Source organism: Scyliorhinus canicula, chromosome 13 (genome assembly GCF_902713615.1).
Source record: "Scyliorhinus canicula chromosome 13, sScyCan1.1, whole genome shotgun sequence".
In the NCBI taxonomy this organism is placed as follows: Eukaryota; Metazoa; Chordata; class Chondrichthyes; order Carcharhiniformes; family Scyliorhinidae; genus Scyliorhinus; species Scyliorhinus canicula.
This window is the reverse complement of record NC_052158.1, coordinates 124608482-124627249: the sequence shown is the minus strand read 5'-3', so window position 1 is coordinate 124627249 and position 18768 is coordinate 124608482. Positions and strand designations below refer to the sequence as shown.

Sequence of the window (18768 nt, the reverse complement as noted above, 5' to 3'; positions counted from 1 at the left end):
CGTGGTTTAAACCACCTCTGTGCCGGCGGGATTGGCGGCGCGAGCGGGCCCCCGGGGTCCTCGGGGGGGCGCGGGTCGATCGGACCCCGGGGGTCCCTCACGGTGGCCTGGCCCGCGATCGGGGCCCACCGATCGGCGTGAGGGCACTCTTTTTCTTCCGCCGCCGCCACGGCCTCCACCATGGCAGAGGCGGAAGAGATCCCCCCTACCGCGCATGCGCCGATGGTGACGTCAGCGGCCGCTGACGCTCCGGCGCATGCGCAGACTCACGCCGGCCGGCAAAGGCCTTTCAGCCAGCCCCGACTCCGGCCGGCGTAGCGCCAAAGGCCGTTGGCACCAGTCAGCGTAGCGGGAGCCACTCCGGAGGCCCGACGCCAGAGTGGTTGGCGCCACTCCACTACGCCGGGACCCCCCGCCCCACCGGGTAGGGGAGAATTTTGCCCAATATTCCAAGTGTGGTCTAACTAGGGTTTTATAAAGCTGCAGCAAAACCTCGCGGCTCTTAAACTCAATTCCTCTGATAATGAAAGCCTACACACCATACACGTTCTTAACAACCCTATCAGTTGGTGGCAACTTTGAGGGACCCCACGATCCCTCTATTCCTCAACATTTCCAAGAATCCTGCCTTTAACCCTTTATTTAGCATTCAAATTCGACCTTCCAAAATGAATCGCTTCACATTTGGCAAGGTTGAACTCCATCTGCCACTTCTCAGCCCAGCTCTGTATCCTGTCAATGTCCTGTTGTAACCTGCAACAGCCTTCAACACTATTTACAACTCCCCCAACCTTCGTGTCATCGGCAAACTTACTAACCCACCCTTCCACTTCCTCATCCAAGTCATTTATAAAAACTACAAAGAGCAGAGTTCCCAGAACAGATCCTTGTGGGATACCACTGGTCACCGACCTCCAGGCGGAATACTTTCCATCCACGACCACTCGCTGTCTTCTTTCGGCCAGTCAATTCTGTATCCAGACAGCCAAATTTCCCTGTACCCATGCCCCCTAACTTTCTGAATGGGCCTACCATGAGGAACCTTATCAAATGCCTTAGTGAAATCAATATACACCCACATCCACAGCCCAACCTTCATCAATATGTCTCGTCACATCCTCAAAGAATTCAATGAGGCTTGTGATGCATGACCTGCCCCTCACAAAGCCATGCTGACTATCCTTAATCAAATTGATTTTCTACATAATCATAAATCCTATCTCTCAGAATCCTTTCCAATATTTTGCTCACCACAGACTAAGACTGATGTGTCTGTAATTCCCAGGGATTTCCCTATTCCCTTTCTTGAACAGGGGAACAACATTCGCCTCCCTCCAATCATCCGGTACTACTTCAGTGGAGATTGAGGATGCAAAGATCATCGCCGACGGTGCAGCAATCTCCTCCCTCGCTTCCCGCAGTAACCTTGGGTATATCCAGTCAGGCCCAGGGGATTTATCTATCCTGATGCTTTTCAAAATTTCCAGCACATCCTCCTTCTTAATATCAACCTGTTCGAGTCTATTAACCTGGTTCACGCTGTTTTCATGAGCAAGAAGGTCGCTCTCTCTAGTGAATACTGAAGCCAAATATTCATTTAGAGCTTCCCCAACCCCCTCAGACTTTAGGCACAAGTTCCCTCCAATATCCCTGATCAGCCCTACTCTCACTCTGATCATTCTCTTATTTCTCACACAAGTGTAGAATGCCGTGGGGTTTTCCCTAATCCTTCCTGCTTTTTCATGCCACCGTCTAGCTCTCCTCAGTCCATTTTCCTTCCTGGCTACCATGTAACCCTCTAGAGCCGTGCCAGATTCTTGCTTCCTCAACCTTACGTAAGCTTCCTTCCTCCTCTTGACTAGAAGCCACACTTCTCTTGTCATCCAAGGCTCCTTCACCTTACCATTCCTTCCTTGTCTCAGTGGGACAAAACTATCCAGCACTCGCAACAAGTGCTCCTTAAACAACCCCCACTTTACTGTTGGGCATTTCCCCAAGAACAATTGTTCCCACTTTGCTCCTCAGCTCCTGACCAATAGCAGTATAATTTCCCCTCCCCCAATGAAATACCTTCCCATACTCTCTGTTCTTAACCCTCTCCATCACTATGGTAAAGGTCAAGGAGTTATGGTCACTGTCACCGTAATGCTCTCCCACAGAGACATCTGATACCTGGCCTGGTTCATTGTCGAGCACCAAGTCCAATATGACCTCCCCCCTAGTCGGCCTATCTACATATTGAGTCAGGAATCCTTCCTGTACACACCTGACAAAATCTGCTCTATCCAAACCATTTGCACTAAGGAGGTCCCAGTCAATATTAGGGAAGTTGTAGTCACCCATGACAACAACTGCACTTTTCCAAGATCTGCCGCCCAATCTGTTCCTCTATCACTCTGCTATTAGGGGGTCTATAGAAAACTCCAAATAACGTGACTGCTCCTTTCTTGTTTCTTACTTCCACCCATACTGACTCAGTAGACAAACCCTCCTCGACTACCTCCTTTCCTGCAGCTGTGGTGCACCCCCTAATTAACAGTGCTACTCCCCCTCCTCTTTTACCTCCCTCCCTATTCTTCTGAACACATCTAAACCCTGGAACATCTAACAACCATTCCTGCCCCTGTGAAATCCATGTCTCCGTAATGGCCACAACATCGTAGTTCCAAGTACTGATCTATGCTCTAAGTTCATCTCCCTTATTCCTGACACTCCTTGCATTGAAACAGACGCACTTTAACACATTCCACTGAGTGCAACTTTACCCTATCTGTCTATCCTTCCTCACAGACTTGCTGCATTCTATTTCTGCCTGTTCAACAGCTACCCTATCCTCTGATCCATAGCTCTGCTTCCCATCCCCCTGCCAAACTAGTTTAAACCCTCCCAAAGAGCTTTAGCAAACCTACCACCCAAGATATTGGTGTCCCTCCAGTTTAGGTGCAATCCATCCTTCATATGTACAGATCTTCCCCAGAAGATATTCCAATGATCCACATATCTGAAGCCTTCCCTCCTGCTCCAGCCCTGTCGCCACGTGTTCAGCTGCACTTGCTCTCTGTTCATTACCTCACTAGCATGTGGCACCGGTCACAATCCTGAGATCACTACTCTGCTTGTCCTGCTCTTTAGCTTCCAACCTAACTCCCTAAAATCACTTTTTAAATCCTCATCCCTTTTCTTAGCTATGTCGTTGATGCCTCATACACCACAACTTCTGGTTGCTCCCCCTCCCCCTTAAGAATCCTGTAGACTCGATCCGAGACATCTCTGGCCCTGGCATCGGGGAGGCAACATGCCTTCCGGGAGTTTCGTTCGGGACCACAGAATCTCCTATCCATTCCCCTAACCATAGAGTCTCCTATCACTAATACTTTTCTATTCTCCCCCCTTCCCTTCTGAGCCACAGAGCCAGGCTCAGTGCTAGAGCCCTGGCCGCTAGGGCCTTCCCCCAGTAGGTCAGCACCCCCAACAGCATCCAAAACGGTATACTTGTTTTGGAGGGGAACGGCTACGAAGGATCCCTGCACTGTCGGCCCATTCGTTTTCCTTCCCCCGACTGTAACCCAGCTACTCTTTTCCTGTACCTTGGGTGTGTACCTGCCTCCTTGTGACTCTTCTCTATCACCCCCTCTGCCTCCCGGATGATCCGAAGTTCATCCAGCTCCAGTTCCCTAACGTGGTCTCTGAGGAGCTGGAGTTGGGTGCACTTCCTGCAGATGTAGTCAGCAGGGACACCGGTGGTATCCCTCACCACCCACATCCTACAGGAGGAGCATGCAACTGCCCTAGCTTCCATCTCTTCTGATCTTACAGAATGTAGCTGCCCTGTGGACCAACTGGACCTCCGCCCTCCGACTCTGCTCCCAGTCAGCTACAGTCTCTGTAAACTCCGGGTTCCCTTCTCGCTCATTGAGGAAATTAAATGAAAAAAGCATCATGCTCCCTCCACACCTAACTCCCTCAGTCACCAAACTCTCAGTGTAGCACTCAAATGCACCCAAATTCAGTATTCAGTGCAAACAAAGTCTGCACTGTAAACTGGCTCACCGTTATACTGTGACTCTAGCCTCTGAAAACTGGCCGAATCCAATTAACAAGCTCCAGCTGCAAGTAGCTACAAGTAGAACCTTTGTTTAAAGCTGATCGAAAACTCACCTTCTTCTAAACCCAAACAGCAACTTATAAGTTAATTAACTAAATAAAAGATTAGACTTTAGATAAAAATGAAGCCTTAATATCCCTCAGTCACCAAACTCTCACTATAGCACTCAAATGCACCCAAATTCAGCACTCAGTGCAAACAAAGTCTGCACTGTAAGCTGGGTCACCGTTATACTGGTATGCCTTGCCCCAAGGAGCCAACTTTGCAGACCTTGAAACATGTCAGGGACCTGAGAACCTCAGAATGTAGAGGTTGTGCGCACCCCTGATGAATCGAGCACACATCTTGAGGATGCATTTGGCGAGGTCAGAGACCAGCTGAACATTCAACGAGTGGAAGCCCTTGCAATTCACATAGTTCACTGCTTGATAACTCAGAGATCTGAGTGCCATGTGAGTGCAATCGATGGCACCCTGCACCTTGGAAAGCCAGAGATTTGTGCAAAGCCCAGCGCTCTTGTATCCTAGCTTGCCTGATCACGATCAAAATGGACAAAGTTGTGTCCTCTCGCAAAGATTGCATCTGTCACCTTCTGGATGCGCTTGTGCATCGAGGCTTGCAAAATCCCACAGAGGTGACCTGTGGAGCCCTGAAAGGAGCCACTGGTGTAAACATTGAGCGCCGCTGTAACTTTCAGTGACACTGGCAGCAGCTACCCTCCAAATCCCCATGGCGGCAAGTTCTGCAGAAGTGGCCAGCCATTCCATGGACACTTGTAGTCTTTGGTGACACTAGTTCTCGGACATTTGCATGTATGTTATGTGCCATCAGTAGACACTGGGTTTAGCGAGGTGCCTCCAAGTGACGGTTCTCTGGGGCTCATCCTCTGCATTCTGAGTAGGCCCTGCCACCTCTTCTTGGCTTCTTGGGGCCTTCTTCTCGCCTGTCTATGAGCGAATGACAACGAGATCGCCAAGCTCCATACGTTCTTCTCACTGCCGTGCCAAAGAGAGAGAGTTTTGTCTCCTGAGGACCACATTTCGTCCATTTATCATCTAAAGCTGCCTCTCAAAGCTCGCTGACTCACGTCCTGGGCACATCATTGATGCCTAGTCCTTATTTCGCATTCTGCTTTGGCAAGACCCCAAACCACCCATACCGCACACCATATGACTGAGTGGTCACAGCTTTGGCTGCTTTATTGCATCCTGAGCTCTCATTTCATGCTTTGTCCCAAGCTTCACTCCAAGGCCTTCCACTCAACCTGGTCTATGGGAATACTTGTCAATATTGGGTGCCCTCACCTTGGGCAGCATGTACTGCCAACTATCTCAGGGAATGTAGCTGCTTGCTCAGTCGGCCAATGGTACATGGCAGTCAACAATGTTGGAGTCAGAGCGCCAAGAATTATGTGCTGAACAGCAATCAGTTGCACTCAGACACATAGGTAGTGCTTGAGTGGGCATAAATATATCACTAGTTAAGACTCCAGGAAAGAGATGCAACTGAACGGGTAATGACATCGACATGTCTTTCAATTAGCCTTACCCTTCTTAATATCCAACATCCATAAGTCTCCACTCATTCCCCGTGTCAGTCCCCTAGCCATCCCTGTGTCAGCCCCCCAGTGACAGCCCCCCAGCCTCGCCTGTGTCAGTCCTCCCAGAGTCAGCACACCCCAGCCTCCCCCGAGTCACCAAGTCACCCCCGAGTCACCACCATCCCCGGTCTTCCCGACTAAGCCCTAGCACTTTGGAGTCCTGCTGTGTATCCTCTGACTTGGCCCCCAGTATCCCTACAGTGTTACCCCACTCTTGCACCAGTGTTACCCCTGCCTCCCTCAAGTCAAGCCCAGTCATCTCAGAATCAAAGGCTGGTTGCCTCCAGCCAGAACTTGGTCACCCTCAAGTCAAGGTGGTGGTCACCCGCCAGTCAGAGCCAAAGCTCTGAATCAAAGGCTGGTTACCCCCAGTCAGAACCCGGTACCCCCCCCCCCCCCCCCCCCCCCCCCCCGAGTCAGCCCCCTTTATTCACCGCACAGCGAGCACTTTGTTCACCTCCAAGCTCCACTCGGAGGGGTGCTCGCCAGGTGTGATTCATGCCTTTCTGACATCACACTGCTGTGAGTGGAATTTTTGACCGGGGGGTGCGCTGAGGGTATGATTCTGACATATGGACCTGATAATGAGATAAAAATGTATTGAAATGAGGTCCCTGATGTTGAATGTCAGGAAACGCACCCACCACTCACAAGGGGAGCAGACAATAGCAGCAAGCTTTCATGCCAACGTTAAACACAACTTTGGCTTTCTTGTGATAATAACCACTCGTCGCCAAACCCGCTCAACGCCAACGGGAGTGAAAAATCACAGTCCGTGTGTCGCTTATTGTGGGATTCCACACAGGTCCTCAGTGAAGTCCTGAAGGGTCCACTCGCAAAATGTTCATCACGATGGTAACCTTCAGAGTAACTGGCATTGGATGCCCTCAAAGTCTGTGTGGCATGAGTTCCTCACAAAGAATGTGGCAAATATGAGCTCCAACATCCCTAGACAAGCAAAGGCGCCTGCGCTCATCTCAAGTATAAGTTCCGTTTTCTGCAGGATTTTGGTCACGCCAAACAAGTCCGTGGATTTGGCAGCTCCTCGTCATTATTCCCTAGGGTGAGTCTTTCCTGAACTGTGCCAATCAGCGATGGGCTGCCTTCTCTTCATTGTAATTAAGACAATCAAGAAGGCAGCATTGCCTACAGCCTGCATTCTCCACTCCTTGTAGTTGTGAACAGATACAACTGAGCAATCACTGGTAGTCCTGTTGAATGGTCTCCCTCCATATGCAAGGCCTTGGTAATGCCATGTGCCCTCAGCACATGGCATTACCAAGGCAACAGATTATAGGATCTGATAATCCTGAACAATCTCAGCTTTCCCCTCAGACATGACTGCAAATGCACAACAAGGGCCCAAAGATCCGAGTTCTAGGATCCACAGTCAGGCTTCTGATGGTTGTCCTCCAGTGGCACTGACAATAACCACCAATAACCCACATATTTACAAGCAAGGTGCCTTGAATGCCATGGCCAGTGCACTAGGAACATGGACAATTGTAGGGTGCATGGTGCCTCCACACAGCAGGTGTAGTATGATTGTTTGGCTCTATACCCATTCTTACATGTCTCTGTAAGGACCATATGCCAATTACTATCACATGTACCACAGCCAACTAATCTTTATGAATTCTTGCCTAAATGTGCAACATTAATGAAGGAGCCAAAGTCATGCATTGACTCAGTGCATTTGACCCTCAAGTCCAGCACTCAGCTGAGCTATGCTCTCCATGGTTTGAGCAGGAGAGTTATAAAGTGCCTCTTCAATCAGCCAAGAATAACTGCACTGAACTCCTCACACATGCCCAGAAACACTTTGCCCTGTCTGTCTCCCCATTCTACTCTCATGTTTCAACCTCCTTGTCCTGCCTATGTTCTAAACCCGAGGATTGGGAAAAATTTTAGATTACAGCAAAAGAAGACAAAGAAAACGATAAAGAAAGGGAGAATGAATATGAATGTAAACTTGCAAAAAACATAAAAACAGTTCCTCTAGATATGTCAAAAGAAAAGCTTGGCAAAGACAAATATGAATCAATTACAGGCAGTCAGAGAGTTTATAATGGGGAATGGAGAAAAGGCAGAGAAGCTAAATTATTGTTCTGTGTCCATCTTCACTGAGGAAGACACAAGAAATCTCCCAGAATTAGAGATCCAAGGGATAAAGGTGAATCAGGGAGTGAAGGAAATTAGTCTAAGTAGGAAGGTTGCATTGGAGAAATTAATGGGACTGAAAGTTGATATACCCCTGGGATTGGATATTATGTATCCCAGAGTGTTGAAAAAGGTTGCTATAGAGATAATGGATGCATTGGTGATCATCTTCCAAAATTCTATAGATTCTGGCATGGTTCCTGAAGATTGGAAGGTAGCAAATGTCACCCTACAATTAAGAAGGGAGCAAGAGAGAAAACAGGGAACAGAGACCTATTAGCCTTACATCAGTCGTGGAGAAATGCTAGAATCTATTCGAAACAATTTGATAAATGAAGACATGTATAAAAATGATCTCATTGGGCACAGTTAACATGGTTTTATGAATGGGAAATTATTGAGGAACCTGTTGGGAGTTTTCTTAGGCATGTTACTAATAAAAATTGATAAGTGGTGTTGAGTCGGTGTATGCTTGGATTTTTAAGAATAGGTTTGTAAGAAAAGTCTGCCATAAGAGGTTGGTTGGAGAAATTGAAGCACATGAGATAGGAGTCAATATGGAGCTAATATACAGGCATGGATTAAGGGTTGGTTAACAGACAGAAAACAGAGAGTAGAAATAAAGGGGTAATTCTAACGTTGGCAGGCTGTGGCTAGTGGGGTACTGTAAAGATCAGAACTTGGGCCCCAGCTAGTCACAATAAATATCAAAGATTTGGGTGTGGGAACCAATGTGGATGTGGGGCTGGTTTAGCACACTGGGCTAAATCGCTGGCTTTTAAAGCAGACGAAGGCAGGCCAGCAGCACGGTTCAATTCCCGTACCAGCTTCCCCGAACAGGCGCCGGAATGTGGCAACTAGGGGCTTTTCACAGTAACTTCATTGAAGCCTACTCGTGACAATAAGCGATTTTCATTATTATTTCCATATACATCCTTAAATGTGAGATAATCTACTTTGGTGCAGATGTGCAAGGTATTTCTTAAATGGTAAGAGATTAGAAAGTGTAGATTTACAAAAGGACTTTGGTGTCCTCATTAAAAAGTCACCGAAATCTAACATACAGGTTCAGCAAGCAATTAAGCTTAATTAGTTAGACCTTATCGCAAGAGGATTTCTGTACAGAAGAAACAAAGTCTTATTTTAAATGTATAAAAATTTACTCAAGACCACATCTGGAGTATTTGTGCAGTTTTGGTCCCCTTGCCTTAAGATACCTGTTTCCGGAATGGGGGTCCTGTCCTATGAAAGGAGGTTTGAGAAACTGGGCCTGTATTCTCCAGTGTTTTTTAAAATGAGAGGTGATCTCATTGAAACCTACAAAATCCTTAATGGATAGACAGGGTAAATGGGGGAGGCAGTGGCATAGTGGTATCGTTACTGGACTAGTAATCCCGACCCAGAGTAATCCTCTGGGGACCGTGGTTGGACTCCCACCACGGCAGATGGTGAAATCTGAATTTGATAAAAATCTGGAATTAAAAGTCCCATGATGGGAAGAAAATGTCAGTTGTCTAAAAAAAACATCTGGTTCACTCTTTAGAAAAGAGAAATCTGCTCACCTGGTCTGCCCTGCATGTGACTCCAGACCCACAGCAATGTGGTTGACTCTTAAAAACCCTCATGGATAGGCAATAAGTGGTGGCCCAGCCAGCTCAGCTACGCCCACACCCCATGAACAAAATTAAAAATAGATGGAGGTAAGATGTTTCCCCTGGCTGGGGAGTCTAGAAACGGGGACACTTGGGACCGAGCTTAGGAGAAACTTTTTTACTCTGTGAATCTTCGGAATTCTCTACCCCAGAGGGCTGTGTGAGCTCAGTCATTGAGTATATTTAAAGCTGAGATTGGCAGATTTCTAATTTCCATTGGCAGGAAAAGGATGGAGGGGGTGGGTGGGGCACTGAAGCAGATGATCATCCATGATTGCACTGAATGCGCAGCAGGCACGAAGAGCTGAATTGCCTATTTCTGTTCCTATATTCCTGTCCAGCTTCTATCCCACACCTCCCAATGTTCTTGCTTCCCATTCCCAGCTGTGGCACAGCTTGTGCTACAGGCACCCAAGATTTCGCAGCAACACTCTTAAAGAAAGGTGTCCAATTGTGGATGAGCTGAAGTTCACCAGGTGTACACCACTTGTATAGTGTCAGGAAACAGAGAACTCTAATTATCCGCTTGGTGGGGCACAACATTTGGAGGGGAAATGTAATTCGGCAAGCTGGTCTTTTAATAAACATTCATCAGATGAAAATTAATACAAATGTAACTCCTGACAAAAGATCAGCTGGAAACTTGACCCGCCTCGAAACCACCATTAATGTCAGGAGATCAAAATTACAAACTTATTTTCTGCTGGCGGGAAATGGACGTTTTTCACATCATACCAAATTTAGTGCCCCCCCCCTCCAGCCATGATTCCCGCTGTTGATGGCAGTGGACAATTCTGCTCAAAACAATAATTTGTGAGAGAATATTTTCACTCTTATCTTCAAGGACAAATATTGTGCAGGTCACAGATTGTTTTTCTTAAGATAAAGGAAACAGTCAAAATAAAAACCAACGCTTGCTCCTTGCTCGCTTACCATCTAAGTGAGAGGATGGATGCATGGTGTGAACCACAGACTGTTCAACTAGCCTTTCGGCTGAAAGGCCAGCTCTAAAGCACAGACTGTAGCTGATACATTGAAACAGTTTTAAACAAGATGCAAGACCAAGCTATGTCACAGTGCTGTATTATTCCTATTCATACTTAATCCAAAGAGTTCTGAGCTAACTATAAGCCTCAGAATTGAGCGCTGAAACCGAGAAGTTACGACAAAGAATTAAATGCAGAGAAACAAGTTTAAGAGATTAAGGTTCTTTGTTTGTGCACCACCAGCCTTGTACTTTTCCTGCACATTAAAATGAATAGTGAGGAGGGGGGGGGAACATGGGGGGAAATCACATGATCACAAGTGGAAACCCCTAGGCTACTGGCCTGGAGAATATAATAAGCAAATTTACTTTTGTATCAAATGAATAATCTAAAGTGCACTTGTATTGGCAGGCAATCCAAAGTCAGCACCAGAAATAATAATTAGAGACAAATTTAAACAGAGCAAGGAAGAGAAAAATGTCCCCCCCCTAATATTTAGTTGCACAGTGGGCTTTACTTGTATAACAGTCAGATGTAATGGACAATTACTTATGGTGGAGAAATGCTACTTCGAAAGCTTATTTTCAAACATCTCACCAACCTTCTTTGTTGTCCACACATTTTTCTCTGAGGTCAGGAAAAAACCCCAGGAAAAACTCCAGTAGATCAGCTGCAACAACGCTTGTAAACTTGAATTTTTCTACGTAGGCCTAAAAACAAAGTTATTGATGTTGACAGCTTGAATTTTAAGTGGCAATCATTTGTGCTTCATTTAACAATGGTAACTGAATCAGTCATAGTGGAGCAGAGGGTGCTGGTGATGTCATTGTGATTGTCAACAGATTCTACTGTTAATACTACTTATACATAAAGACATTTTAACAGTCCAGCACTCCATTTATGGCTGCATCAGCAGGCCACTTAATTTATTTGAAGGGTTCCATCTCAATAATTTCACAGCACAAAAATGTTTATGTGGAAAATGGAAATGATTCACTTGTGCAACAGGGAGTGTTTCTCTGAATCTGAGGTTAGGCAAATCAAATGACTTGTTACTCTGCTTTATCCCAATGTTTCATTTGGATGTTAACAAGATAAGACAGTCACTACCCGATTTTCTTTTGCTGTTTATTTCAGTTAGTTGTAAAAATAAAATGAAAAATTAAACAAGCTGCGAAGTGAACTCACTCTAAGGAAGGAGTCGAAGCACTTTGTGTCTCCACAGAGCTGTGACAAGTAGTACACGAAGCAGAATCCTTTCTCATAGGTGAAAAGATTCATCAGACTGCTGGGATTGACACCTGCACAGGAACATAGAAAAGAAATCACACATATTCCTTTATCATGCACACCTCAGCTACTCCTGGTCACCAATCAAAAAAAGTGCAGTGATAAATATTTACGACTCGTTACACAGACTACCAATGGATTAATAATGTTGGCTCCGCTGTGAAGGCAGGTTTACAATGTGCACATTGTTTGATTACAGAGCGATTTAGAATTCCTCGCTGGCTTGGTTCAGAATACAAACTGGTCTAACCCAGCTGTAATACTAACCTTTCAAAAGTGGGATAACGAAAGAAAGAACAATTAAATACAAGCATCATAATGTAACCACTGTACTGAATAAACTATCGTACCACCAACAGGGATTGAGATCCACTGAGCATTCTATACAATAACAATTCTATAACTCAGAAGGAAGCAGTCGTTAACAAAGATGAATTTATTTCTATATTTACACTGCAGCATCTCACTCCCAGTGCAATCCTAACTGGGAGGATTTTCTATGTCAAGGCTTGAGTTGGGCCTGCTTTTATACATTGCTCATAATGAGACCCAGGTGGTTGCCCTCCACCCCAAACCTACGGAGCCCGTACTCCACGGGTCCCACAGGGATATTTCCCCATAGCGCTCGTTGGGGGTTATGGCATATTCAAATCTAAATGATCTGCTGAACAGGATTTCAACCATCATAGTTAGGATCTATCAGAGTTCTTCAAGTGCCACACAGTATCACTCTGAAACTGCCAAATACTCTTGTGGAAAAAGAAGGTTTAATTGAGTTTAATTAATACTTGAATGGAACAGCTGGTTTCATTTAAATTGCAAATGTAGGTAAAATGGAGACCTGGCTCAAACTTCACTTGTAGTCTGCTGACAGGACTCTCATCTCCGAGCAGTTTCAGTTGACGATGCAGTGCTTCAAGTCGGAAAGTGGTTTCAAGACAAGTAAAAGCAGCTCCTGAAAAAGAAGGTAAACCATTTTTATATATTTCTTCCCTTAAAAATATTGACTTTTTTTCTGCCAGCCTTTGGATTTTTCTACATTTTGCATCATTCTGTTGAATGGGTGGACAGGGTGTCAACCTACTCCCTGCAACCTGGAACTGGCCACTTGGAGACATAAGGGGGCTCCAATAGGGTGGCTCAATTTTGAATTTTTCTGCCATCTTGCAAGGGACCAACTGCCTCTCTGTTGGCACGTCTGGTGGCATGGGTTATACAAACCATGCATGAACTCGCTAGGGAAAATTGTAAAACAGGTTGAGCATCCCTTACCACAAATTCTTGGGACCGGGAGTGCATTGGATACCTGAATTATTCGGATTTTGAAATAACTTTTTTTTTTAAATCGTCGGGTTTATTTGCAATACTAGTTCAAATTAAACCATAAGTAGGAATATATAAAAGCGAGTAAGGTGCAAGGCAAGCTGAATGCGAGGATTCATTGTGTAATCCAAAGAGTTAGTGACAAAACAAACTGGAATGCTTAGGATGCTTTGCGAGCTTTTTGCCTCATTATACTGTATACAGAGGAAGCATTGTGCTTAAATCAATCACTAACTCAGAGGCGATGATGAACCAAGTTGACAAACAAACATACACACGTCACCTGTCTCACAGATTTAGTAATGACAAGAAATATTAATCGGCAATCTTCACTTTTGATTCCAATCCCCCCATTTAAACTTGACATTTGGAAACGCGCTCATTAAAACCAACTGACATCTGCAGTTATGTAAATAAACACCTGACCCCCAATAAGTCCATGTTTGTGGGGGGAGGTGTTGAGTTTCGATACTGTCTGGAGCTTATAAAGTTGACATTTGACACTATTCTCTACAGTTAAGAACACAAGCGATTAGCCCAAAGCGGTATCCAGTAAAAAGTTTAAAAAAAAAAGAGATGGAGCATGTGAAGGAGAGAGAGGGTTTGGAAATTGAAAGCAAAATCGTTCCATTTTTCTAGGTCCAGGTGACAGCATGAAGTGGCACCTATACAGTCACTGAAGTAAGGGAAAAGGAGTTGTGAGCACAGGCCTGAGTAGGACTTCCACATAATCCACAAAAAGACAGGCATAACTGGGTCCCATGAGGATACCCATAGCACACCTTCTACTTCCAGGAAGTGAGACAAGTTAAAGAGGAAATTTTTTGGTAACAGAACAGCTGGATGAGTGATGGTAGATGGGGATTGTTCAGGCTTCCGCTCAAGGAAGAGGCCATGGAGCAAAGATCTCCAGAGGTGATGAGGTCAGTGACAGTTCTGGAAACAATGCCCAATGTTTTGTGGCGGGGTCATGGTCCAGGGGGATGATAGAGCAAGTGCCTGAGAGCTGCCACTCAGACTCTGCGAGGTAAAGGTCAACACGCCAGACTACAACAGCATCATCATTGTCAGCAAGTTTGATCACAAGGTCCTGGTTGGACCTTGTGATCAAACTTGCTGTCAATGATGGTGCTGTTGTTGTCTAGCAACACAGTTCTATCCTCTCTCACCTTCACATGATCCATCTCTGACACTTCCCTTCTCTTTCTTGACCTCTCAATCTCCATCCCGGTGATAAACTGACCACCAATAAGTAGCCCATCAAGCCCACCTCCCTATCCCATTCCCACAGCACCATCCCGTGCAATTATTGAAGATGCAAACACAGCCCCATTTACCTCCTCAACGTTCAAACACTCCTATCAGGTTAAGAAGGTTTTCACTAGGTGCGGCACAGTGGCTTGCACTGCTGCCTGCGGCGCTGAGGACCTGGGTTCGAATCCCAGCCCTGGGTTACTGTCCATGTGAAGTTTGCACATTCTCCCAGTGTCTGTGTGGGTCTCACCCCCGCAACCCAAAAAGATGTGAAGGGTAGGTGAATTCGCCACACTAAATTGCCCCTTATTTGGGAAAAAAACATTTGGTACTCTAAATTTATTTTAAGAATGGGTTTCACTTGCACCTTCTTCAATTTGGTTTACTGTATTCACCGTTCCCAATGTTGTCTCCTCTTCAGTGGGGAAACTAAACGCACTGGATTGGATTAGATTTTGTTTATTGTCACCTGTACCAATGTACAGTGAAAAGTATTTTTCTGCGAGCAGCTCAACAGATCATTAAGTACATGAAAAGAAAAGGGAATAAAAGAAAATACATAATAAAGAAAAGATTAGAACGATTGTAAGTTATGTAAAAAGTGGATCTGTTAGGGAGAGCTCGCAGAGAGTTGCCATGCTCCGGCGCCATCTTGTGCAAGTCACTGAGCAGTGACTGAGTGACCGCTTTGCGGAAACTCCTTTGTTCACCTCGCAAGCATGACCCCCCCCCATCTTCCTGTTGCTTGCCATTTTAACTAAGCACCTTGCTCTCATGCCCATATGTCTATCCTTGGCCTTCTGCAGTGCTCCAGTGAAGCCCAACGTAGGCTGGAGGAGCAGTACCTCATCTTCCAATTAGACACGTTGCAGCCGTCAGGACTCAACATTGAAACTGTGACCTTTCTCCTCCATCTTAAACCCTTTTTTTGCATATCCCATACATTCATAGTCTCAATGCGAAAACCCACCCTCCCCCTAACCCCACACCGGGCCATCTGTCACTTGTTCATAAGCTTGCTACGTTTTGTTGCAATCTCTCCAAGCTACAGTATAATACCCAACGCATCTTTCTTCTCTTTAGTTCGGATGAAGAGTCAAACGGACTGGAAACGTTAGCTGTTTTCTCTCCCTACAGATGCTGCCAGACCTGCTGAGATTTTCCAGAATTCTCCGTTTTTGTTTCAGATTCCAGCATCATTAGTATTTTGTTGATATTTCTAACATGAAGGGTGGAATTTTACGCAGGCGGGATGTTCCCGTCCTGCAGAAGTCAGTGGACCGTTGTTCGGCTTTCTTCTGCCCCTGCCACCCTCTGTCTTCCACAACAAAGTGTATCATGGAGATAAGTTCAATGTTTCAGCCTTTGGTGACAGTCAGCATTCACTAGGTACTATAAATTGTTATTATGAACTGAGGAAATAAATATCACAAGGACACCTGTCTATTTGAGGTTTGTGATAAAATAAAGCACGGGTCCACGTGTAATATTTTCTTGCAGCTGACAGCAGAAACACCAGTCCTGATACGGAAATCATCTTTTTACACAACTCTAACAGACAATGCGATTTATTATTTATTTATGTGGCATTGTCAGTCATGTTGGCAATAAAATAGGTTTCTAGTATTGTGAGGTGCTGAGGAAAATGGATGAAGTTGATTTAGAGAAAGTAGATTTCTCAGTTGATTTGCTTGATCGCTACTGACAACAGATTTACCATTTAAACCTTGTACCTCCTGTGGGGTTTCTATTCAACCCTCCCCCACACACACATTTTCAAGAGGGCTTTCCAGTGGGAATACCTCAGAATGTTTGTTGATTGAAGGAGAGAGGCTAGGCTCATTAGGCAATTAGAAGGTGCTTGGCACCCAGCTACACTAGGAGGATACAGAGAATGAGGCCTTTCAGACTCCAGTTTACCTACTAATAATGCATGTGGAAGCTACCAATGAAGCCACCAATAATAGCTTCTGGGAGAATAGCCATCACTGATGACACCTATGCAAGCATCTGGAAAGCCCAATGAAGCACTGATAACAAGGTCTATTTTTCCACCAGAGTTTCATTTCCATGCTCTTTAAGGACTGAAGGTGGTTCAGGCACCCAGATCTCATCTGATCTGCCGCCTTCCAGGTTTTCAAGAATTATGATCGTCTGTTGCCTTTAAAAGCAACCACTTCATGAAGACCCTGCAGAGGAATGGCACCTAAGGGGAGTTGGAACTTTAGCCAGAAGAGGACCAAGTGATAAATGCAAGAGATAGTCATCTAGGATGATAGACCATTTCTTGACTATTGCAGTTTGCCAGATCGTGAACAGTCCTGTCTGTATCTTTCCACTTCCCACTACAAGGGTGCTTTGTACTTACCAACCATACTGTGTTAATTTACCTACTTCTAATAAAGCAACTCAGAAATGCTCCTTCTACAGCACCTTCCAAATCCACGACCACTACTGGGACCAGGACAGTAGGAACATGGGAACACCACCACCCACAAGTTCCCACCATTTGCAAGTTCCCCTCCAAGACACACATCATCCTGACTTGCAACTAAATTGCCGTTCCTTCACTGTCTCGGAGTCAAAGTCCTGGAACTCCCTTTCCAGTGATACCCATATCATCACTGAAACCCTGAGAAATACTTTGTGTGATCTGGCACCAAATGACTGGGGACCAGAAGAATGATCCCTCTCCACAATGGTACCCAAGGCATCTATGGCAGTAGTTTAAGCATCTGTGATAGGACGACAAACTTCCATCAAGACTGCTGTCATGAGGGCCCCCAAAGCCGATCAGCCAGAAGCTGTCACACACTCCGAGGTAGACAATACTGCAGATAAGTCATTCATCAGGATTGTAGGTGCAAGCAGCTGACTCCTTCATTTGACCCACCAGCTGCACATTGCTAGAGACACAGTTAATTTGTTTGTGCTCTGAAAGCATCCTTCTTTTAAAAGCAGGACTCATGAGTTCTGGATCACAAGGGTCTTCATCTGAGGGAAGTGCATAGGATGATGCATAAAGCATGGGGGCAGGAGAGCTGGCTGTGGAACAAGAAGTAAAAGCAACTGCTGATCAAAGTATCAGGAATCATCACCCCTGAGAATTCAGGGTCAGATCGCACAGCTCACTGTCTAATGTCCATCTGGTTGATCTTATCTGAGATGGCGCTTGGTAGGGAAGAAGTGGTACATGGTCTGTGTGGTCAAGCACTGCCACAGGCTGAAGGAGAGGACTTTGCAGTTGTTCTTCTACACACATACCAAATAAGAGAAGTTTGAATGGGTTCCAATGGAGCAGAGTTCCCACATCACTTCCAGTAGGAGTGGTATGACCTAACTTGCTGATAAGTAATGCAGGGATGACAAGGAAAGGAAGAAGAATGGCATGACAGTGATCAGCATGCTGCCTCACCGGACCAGGGACCGGTGATTCCGACCTCAGGCGACTGTCTGTGTGGAGTTGGCACATTCTTCCCATGTCTGCATGGGTTTCCTCCGGGTGCTCCAGTTTCCTCCCACAGTCCAAAGATGTGCAGGTTAGGTGGATTGGCTATGCTAAATTGCCCCTCGGTGGGATTGTGGGGATAGAGTGGAGGAGTGGGTCTGTGTAGGTTACTCTTTCAGAGGGTCGGTACAGGCTCGATGGGCCGAATGGCCTCCATCTGCACTGTAGGGATTCCATAGCATTCTCTTGCATTCCAGAAACTTGATGGAAGTTTGTCGGCCTATCACAGATGCTTAAACTACTGCCTGTCCCTTCTAGGAACAGAGGACAGAGATTGCACAATTTATCTCATGTAACTGGCATTATTTTGCTTTAAAAACATAAAATTTGAATCTTTAGGTATTGTGAGATGAAGTCAAACCCAGATTTCATCAGATAGACCACAATGAACCAAGCAATTAATGGAGCAGATTCAGCACTGAATTCTCTTGGTACGGAATGATGTTCTGAGGGAACAATGGCCACAATGATTCATTTCCAAACATTTAAATTAATAGCAGGAAAATCAGACCAATGTTCCCTGTCATTCTGCACCGAGAGAACCCGAAAACAGAATCAGGCCTAATTTGCATTCAGTTTTGAAAAAAAGTAAAGAGATTAGAAATCATGTACTCACCATAGGTTTCTGTGGTGATACGGCGTTGTGCATATGTTGCTAACCCCTCACTCAGCCACATCTCTTCCCATGTGGCATTGGTAACTGCATTTCCAAACCAGCTATGTGCGATTTCATGGATTACATCAATAATGAGAAACTCATCACTTTCCAAAATACAGGAAATAATAAAAGTCAAACAGGGGTTTTCCATTGCAACAATTGGAAAAGAGGGCGGAAGGAAAACAACATCATACCTGAAGAGAAAACAGAATGGTTACATTCTACAAAGCGT

At 45.4% G+C, this 18768-nt stretch overlaps 1 protein-coding gene across 4 annotated transcripts in view; it reads right to left on the bottom strand.

Annotated features, from left to right (window-relative positions):
* rnpepl1 (arginyl aminopeptidase like 1) overlaps positions 1-18768 on the bottom strand; it is a 93166-nt gene that overhangs the window by 16024 nt on the left and 58374 nt on the right. For all 4 annotated transcript variants that reach the window (XM_038815818.1, XM_038815819.1, XM_038815821.1 and 1 more), the window contains 4 exons: positions 18495-18730; positions 12635-12748; positions 11692-11804; positions 11105-11213 (listed from right to left, as the gene is read on the bottom strand). In XM_038815818.1, coding sequence (XP_038671746.1) covers positions 11105-11213; positions 11692-11804; positions 12635-12748; positions 18495-18730 — 572 coding nt within the window. The remainder of the gene's footprint in view (positions 1-11104; positions 11214-11691; positions 11805-12634; positions 12749-18494; positions 18731-18768) is intronic.